The sequence below is a fragment of the Salvia splendens genome, chromosome 8 (genome assembly GCF_004379255.2).
Source record: "Salvia splendens isolate huo1 chromosome 8, SspV2, whole genome shotgun sequence".
In the NCBI taxonomy this organism is placed as follows: domain Eukaryota; kingdom Viridiplantae; phylum Streptophyta; class Magnoliopsida; order Lamiales; family Lamiaceae; genus Salvia; species Salvia splendens.
Window position 1 is genome coordinate 14437366 of NC_056039.1, and position 8350 is coordinate 14445715.

The following is an 8350-nucleotide window of genomic DNA, read 5'->3' on the forward strand; positions in this document are numbered from 1 at the left end:
GACTTTAATCAATAACGTAAAAACCAATAAATCATGCTTTGCTATTTTTACAATTGAATACCCTTTTCTATTAATTAGATGTACTAGTATTTTTTTTCTTAGTTTAGCAATATATGTTTTTATTTAATGTTTCTTCTTTAAAAATAGTCAGCTCAAGTCGCCTAACTATTGTGTGAAAAATATGATTAATGAGGATCACCTCGTAATTAACTCAATGGTAGATACCATAACATTAATGGGAGAGGCTCCTGCTTGGAATTTGGGAATAATATTTAATATCAATTATTAATTTTGAATCTTGCTACATGTATAAAACTGGTTAACATCCCTCCAATCAATCCTTCTCACTTTGAGTCGTAAATATAATTAATCTGATGTACATTTACAACTTCATATTAGATGAAATGTTGAATGTGTCTTGTTTCTATATTAGATGAGTTTTTCACTGTAGTCGTTTTAGAAAGCTTTGAGTCATTTGTAGCATTCGAGTAATACACAAATATTGTAAAGAAAAATTCCAACAATTGCTATGACAAATATGCTATTGAGTGCATTTTTTTTGTCTTATCATTTCCATCCAAGTATAAAGGACTTTAGGATTTGTTTAAAATTGTATTGTAGCCTTATTGTGAGTTTCTCTTTTTGAATTGAGTTTATCTATGGAGTTCCATTTTCATGGTTGCTTGGGTAATTTTAAATAGTATTGGAGAGCAGTACTATATAGCCTTCTAATGGTCAAATTAAATATCAACAATATATTAATGGTTCATGACATGCGTGTTAAAACATTAATAGGTTACGATTTAAGATGTAATCTAATAATTTTTATTTTTTTGACCAACGGTATCCACCGGTGAACCTATAATTATTTTTATATTGATTTGTAAGTACATCAATGGATAGAACATCCGATTCAAAGATATAAATTAAAGTTGATCCATTCTCAAAGATAGTAATTGCATCCCTATCCATTTGGTCATGGACAACAAGTCGTATCACACTCGACAACACCCCTTTATATTCTTTTTTTTTTCATTTTAATTGCTAATTGCAACATTTTTAGTTCAGCGAATTGATACTAACCAATATTTTACCGCATAAAGAATCATTAATCTGGTTAGATATATTTGCAATTGAATACATTCTTTTTATATACAAATACTATTAAATGTTCTTGTCTAAAAATTGGTCAGTCCTAAATATTGGGTCAAAAAATTAAAGAATGTGAATCACTTCATAAGTACTTAATGATCTGTAATGCTTTACCCAATTAAAATAGTATGTACCAGATCAGAACATTAAAGGGAAATACACCATCTTAATCCCTGGTAAATTACATTCAATCTCAATTTTTAATTTCTTTTTCATTCTTGCTAATGCTAGCTACTAGTATAATAAGGGGTAACATTCCCTCCGATATTCCACACTTGCAAATCTATATTTGCAACTATGTCTAAGTTGTGCTTATTTTTAGCCTTTGTGCTTTCATTTGTAGCTCAAATTCAAAACTCGGTTTCATACGATTATGGAGCTGCCCTAACTAAATCACTGCTCTTCTTTGAAGCACAAAGGTCAGGGAAGTTGCCTTCTAACCAGAGAGTCAAGTGGAGAGGAGATTCCGCCCTTAACGACGGCAAGGCTGATAGGGTAATGTCATTTTTGTTAACAAAATTCGAATTATCTACCCTATCAAACATGGCCTTAAGTACATATGTATTTGATGCAGTTGAATCTTGTGGGAGGATACTACGACGCTGGAGACAACGTAAAATTCGGGTTGCCGATGGCATACACGGTTACAATGCTGGCATGGAGCGTAGTTGAATTTAGGCCGCATTTACGGGCCCGACATGAGCTGTCACATGCTATGCAGGCCATTAAATGGGGCACTGATTATTTGATGGAGACCCATCCAAAGCGCGATGTCCTATATGGAGAGGTCGGAGATGGTGGCTCCGACCACTCCTGTTGGATGAGGCCCGAGGACATGACCACGCCCAGAACTGTTTACAAGATTGATGACCAGCACCCCGGATCCGACCTCGCTGGTGAGACTGCGGCTGCTTTGGCGGCCGCAGCTATTGTTTTCCGCCATTCCAATTCCAGTTATTCGTCTAAGCTCATCAAACATGCAAAACAGGTATGATTAATTTCTAATTTTCTCTTTTTTTCCAATTTTTTGTTTACTGATGCCGTTAGCAATACCCGCTAACTCGTATGATGAACAGTTATTTGAGTTTGCGAAGAACCACACTGGCGCATATCAAAATAGCATTCCTATAGCTTTGAAGTTTTATACAAGCAGTGGCTACGAGGTATATGAATATAGAGATGCAATCAAATGCAAACTCCAAACATTGATCTAATCAATTAGATTTCAAGATTTTATGTCAACAAAAAATGTGTGTTAATTGGTTGGCAATGTGTTGACATTTTATATTGACATTAAATCATATATATGCAAGAAAGTTGCTAGAAAGTCGAATTAAATAAGCAGTTAATTTACTGAGAAATGGCGTGTGACGACAGGACGAACTTTTGTGGGCTGCTACGTGGCTGAGACAAGCGACCAAAGACAACAAATACCTTAAATTCATCAAATCAGCAAATTCAGGTGGCACCAGAAGCATGTTTTCCTGGGACGACAAGTATGCTGGAGCTCAAGTTCTTATTGCAAAGGTACTACAAATCCAGCCACCTACTTAAATGTGACGTACAATTTATATATTTAAATTATGTTTTCAGGAGATACTAGGAGGAAAATTGGGAAAAAATGAAGATTTAGAAAAGTACAAGAAGGGAGCAGAAGAATTCGTGTGCAAGTGCATGCTGAAAGGGAATATCAACGTGCAGAGGAGCAACGCGGGGCTTATGTGGTTCATCCCATGGAACAATCTACAGTACGTCACCAGCGCAACGTTCCTAATGACAACCTACGCCCAAGTCCTCGCCAAAACCAACACCACCATCCAATGCCCTGGGGGCAATGTCGCGTCTAACGATCTCTTGGGCTTGGCTAGATATCAGGTGGACTACATATTGGGATCCAACCCAAATAATATGAGCTATATGGTAGGGTACGGTTCAAACTACCCAAGGCGGGTCCACCACAGAGGAGCATCTATAGTGTCGATCAAGCAAGACCCACGGGCCATCGGGTGTAAAGAAGGTTTCAGTGAGTGGTTCGTCAAGGATGCAGATAACCCTAACGTGATTGAGGGGGCCATCGTCGGTGGGCCCGACCAGAGTGACAAGTACTCTGATTCAAGAGACAATTATCCACAAGCGGAGCCTTCCACCTCCACCAATGCCCCTATTGTTGGTGTCTTGGCAAGGCTAGCGTCTTAGATTCTATCCATCTACTCTTAGGCCCTTCTTCGTATAATGGAATGGAATGGAGTGATATTTCTTACTTCCATTCTGTTCCATTCCTTTGTTTGGTATTTTTTGTTCTTTGAATTTAACATTTTATTCTCTATGAAAATAGTCGTTCCTTCATTTTTATCCAAAAAAATGACCATTCCATTATATTCCATTTTCATTTCTTCTTATTTTAGATTTTAATATACTCCATCCGTCCCAAAAACCAGACAATGTTTTTTTGATCGTTCCGCAATATTAGACAAAATCTAAATTAGGAAAGTTTTGAACAACCACACACCACTAAATAATGTGGACCCCACCCCATAATTTAATAACACAACTTCCACTACATTTTTCCCCTTCCCTCTTACTTTTTCTATCTATCTTTTACTTTACCATTTCCACATTATAACCTATGCCATATACAATTTTGTCAATTTTTGAGGAACAGATGGAGTAATATATAATACTTCTTCTGTCCACCATGGAAAGATCATTTGTCATTTATAGTTTTCTATGATTTAAAGAACCATTTACTTTTTTCCACTTTTAGTACACATCTCACTAACTTTTTACACTCACAATTATAAAACTAATAAAAAACGGATCTCACATTCCACTTACTTTTCTTCACAAAGTCAAGCAATATTTTAACACCCCGTGTCGAGTCAAAATGGATCTTTAAATGATGGACAGAAATAGTACTCCCTCCGTCCCACCGAAGATGACTCACTTTCGTTTTTGGTTTGTCCCAACCAAGATGGCTTTTTACCAAAAATTTGAAACATTTTTTATCTCTACTTTATTCTCAATCTCTTACTTTACTCTCTCCACTTAACACACAAAAAAAACTGCGTAAAATCTCGTGCCGCTCAAGGAAGGGTCATCTTCCTTAGGACTGAGGGAGTATATTATAGTACTCATTCATTTCCACAATAGGAGACACATATGAAGTGGGCACGGTTTCTAAGAAATGTAAAGAATGGTGAGTTAGAAAAGTTAGTAGAATATGGAGCTCACTTTTTTATATTGGTTTCATAAAAAATGTGAGCGAAGTGAGTTATTGGAATGTGGGACCTATTTATTATTTATGGTAAAAGTAAAATAAGACTCATATTGTGGGATGGACCGAAATGGCAAAATATGACTCTTATTGTGTGACGGAAGGAGTATTATATTACTCCCTTTGTTTCCTAAAAATAGAATTTTTTTCCGTTTTGGTCCGTTTCCTATAAATAGAAACTTTTCATTTTAAGAAATGGACTCCACAATCCACTAACACCATTTTCACTACTTTTTTCAATCTCTCTTTTACTTTACCTATTTTTTCTCTTCACCTCTCTTATTTTATCAGTTTTAAATTAAAATCTGTCTCATTTCCAAAGTTTCTATTTGAAAATACGGAGGGAGTATATTAAAATTTTAACAAACTTAATTAGATTTCGTTGCTCTGTCACAATTTCGACCCTAACTTGGGCACTTTGCGTTTTATGCCTAAATAGAGGAATAAAACTTAATTCAATCTATATGTAGTCAAAATCAAGCAAGCCAACCCCTAAGGCCACCCGCAACGCGTCACGCAGGTGGCCCGTGTTCCGTCACGCTAGGACGAGAAGGCGGCGTGACGCGTTGCGGCGCCCCATCTCGTCCCCAGCTCGTCACACGTCCCGTTCCGCAGCGACGGAACGCGAGACGGCTCGCCACGCGCCGAGGCGACGTGGCGCGCTCCCAGGCCATGCGTGACGCCCACTCGCCGTCCCGCGAGTGGGCGTCGTCACGCTGACGCAATAATTCATTTTTTAAAAAAAAATCGGATTAAATAAAATAAATAAATAAATAAATAAATAAATAATGTTACAAGGTAATATTACCGTTAATAGAGCCGTTTTACCTTTTTTTTATTATTTTTTATTTTTTACTCTATAAATACTCCTAATTCATCCTCATTTCACACACAACTACACATCTATTCTTTCCAAATCATCTTCATTTCCTCTCCAATTTTCATCTAACATCTCATCACAAAATGTCCGGTGACGGAAACTCCGGCGGTGGTGGCTCCGGCTCGTAGGATCTCAACGCGTTCAGCGATTGGGGGAACATGTACAACACATTGGGTGGTTCCGGTTCGTCGATGTCGGGCACTCAGGGTTCGTCGACGCCGAGGGGGTACCAACCACCCAATTTTGATGTGGATGCATACACTCGTCCCTCCGCCCCGCGGTATTCGCAGGGACTCTCCCAGATTCGGGAGGATTATCCGGCTCAACCCACTCCGGAAGAAGGCCGAGGTGGGGGAGGAGGCCGAGGCGGGAGAAGTTCCAGGATGGAGGCGAAGGCAGACGAGGAGGAGGAAGAGGATCTAGGCCGGCATCCGTACGGCCCCAAAGAAAACTGGCGGTGTACAACGCCAGGATCAGCGTCTCGTACGATTCCATCGTCGGGAATCAACAACCCCGGAAGTGCTTCTGGGAAATGGTCACTGAGGCCAACCACGAGATTAAGCCGAAAAAGACCCGCCGCCGCACATATAAGATGCTTTGCGCGCACTTTGACCGAGTCGACAGAGAGGTCAAACGATTCTGCACCATCTACAAGCATGAAGCGGCTCAGTACCAAAGATGAGCCACGGGAGCCGACATTCTGAGGTCGGCTTTGCGGGTCTAATAAGAAGACACCGGCAAACAATTCAAATATGCCGATGTTTGGGAGGTCATCAGGGACGAGGAAAGGTGGGCCGACGGTGTGCGGTCCAGCTCGGGCTCGACCTCGAAGCGCACGAAGCACAGGATGAGTGGCCAATACTCGTCTGGTGAGGGTGGTTCGGGCAGCAGGCCACAAGAGATTGCCTCGCAGGAGGAGGAGACCCCGGCAGACGATGCCGGGGGGTCCTCCCGTGGGCGCCGTCGGCCGCAAGGGAGAAATGCGGCGAAGGCGGCTAGAGGGAGGTGGGGTCGAGCCGAATCAAGCCAGGTGGGCTCGGGCTCGGGCTCAGGGGGACCCTCGAACTCCCTTATGTCCATGTACATGACCACCACAATGGCGGACACTTCCCGCTTTACGCCCACCCAATACCAAGTCTGGCTTAACGGAGTTACGTTTATGGCGGCACAACTTGGCATTCCGCCTCCTCAAGGCTTCGGTGCACCTCAACCGCCTCCTCCTCGGATGATTCGCCGGCGGAGTAGTTTTTTTATTTTCTATAAAATTGTATTTTAAATTATGTCATTTTTATTTTTTTAGGATTTTAATTATGTCTTTTTTTATTATTTGAATTTTAAGTTGTATTTTTTTATGTTGTAATTTTATTTTATTTTTAATGAAGTGTGTTTTTTTAATTGAATTTGGTTGGAAATAAAAATAAAATGAAATTGAATGAATAGTAATTTAAGGGACGGTTTAAGAGAAGGAGGGTTGCAGGTTATGTCCCTTAGTTAAGGGATGGAGTAAAAAAGTACAGTGGGGCCCGTGAATAGTAATTTCAGGGACGGTATAGTGACAGCGTTGTGGATGGCCTAAATTTGCATAAAATTTGTATAGATCACACCATTCACACCATTCACCATTCACCATTCACCATTCACCATTCACCATTCACCATTCACCAAGGCTGTATCCACAACTTCCTCCAACTTCCTCCAACTTTCAGTCCAATCCAGCAGCTAACTTAACCTAGCTCCGAACAACATCTTTTATTCTCCTTCATTGTTTGTCCCTCCATCAGAATATAGGTATGATAATTAATATGTTTCTTACCAACCATGTATCCCATAATGTCTCAAATCTACACTCAGAGTCTGAATATATGGTGGTGAGCAACTCTATTTTAAAGTCGATATTGTTCAAAAGTATACACTTTTGATTGGGCACGAGTTTTAATGTAAAATTAGTAAAGTAAGATAGGGATAAAAAGAAAAAGTAATTAAAGTATTGTTACTGAAGAATGAGTTTCACTTCATTGGAGAGAAAAGAGTTTCCAAATTAGAAAATGCATACTCTTAGAGCATCCGCAATGGTGTGAAGATCGTCCGGACGAGGCCTCTTCATCGTCCTCGTCCAACCATTGCAAGTTGACGGACGATTGTCCGGACGAGCAACACGATGGAAATTTCGTTCGCGGAGACCGTGTTGCCCGTCGCTCGTCCGACGCGTCTTCCGCCCATCGCAAGCACACGGACGAGGACGAGCGAAATGTTTTTCCTCTCTTTTCTTTTAAATTTGTCAATCTAAAATACTCCTCATTTTCACTCATTTCTCACACAATCTCTCTCAAATCTCAAATCATTTCTCACTCAGTCACTTTTCCAAAATGTTTCCCGGCGAGGATCCAAATCTGGCTATGGAGCGGATAATGTTCAATTTAGAGGACCAGATTGTCGCTAGTATCCGTGCAATACAAGAGCAAGAGCAGGCCGAAGAGCATGTCCTGAGGCCAATCTGCCACCAGACATCCGTCTGTCGAAAGCATGACGTAGCTCATCAACGTATGCTTGAAGACTACTTTGCTGATGAACCACGATGGGGACCGACTGTTTGTATCTAGCACTTTAGGATGCGGCTAGACCAATTTCTCCGCATTGTTCAGATGCCGGAGGGGCGCGACGAGTACTTTAAGCAGCGAAAAGATGCAGCCCACAGAGTCGGGCTATTCCCACTTACGATGGACATGTTCAACTAGTATCTACACGTCGGGGATACAACTGGGTCGGAGTGTGGCGAAATATCGTGAGCAAGTGTTGGACGCCTTCGGCGCCACATATTTGTGCAAGCCGTCTGCTCTGATTGCCAGGTCCTGATGGACATGAGCGAGAGGGTGCACGACTTTCCTGGAATGCTAGGAAGCATAGATTGTATGCACTGGGAGTGGAAGAATTGACCGACAAACGTGGAGAGGTCAATCCTTGAAGCCATCGTTCACCACCGTCTTTAGATCTGGTATGCTCACTTCGGCATAGTCGGTTCAAACAATGACATAAACGTGTTGAAC

At 40.9% G+C, this 8350-nt stretch overlaps 1 protein-coding gene across 1 annotated transcript; it reads left to right on the forward strand.

Moving 5' to 3' along the window:
- The first annotated feature begins 1449 nt into the window (after nt 1-1449).
- Nucleotides 1450-3366, forward strand: LOC121745810 (endoglucanase 13-like). Its single transcript, XM_042139759.1, has 5 exons — nt 1450-1647; nt 1727-2140; nt 2229-2315; nt 2530-2679; nt 2746-3366. The coding sequence occupies exons 1-5, from the start codon at nt 1450-1452 to the stop codon at nt 3346-3348; spliced, it is 1452 nt and encodes a 483-aa protein (XP_041995693.1). The 3' UTR covers nt 3349-3366.
- The last annotated feature ends 4984 nt before the right edge of the window (nt 3367-8350 follow it).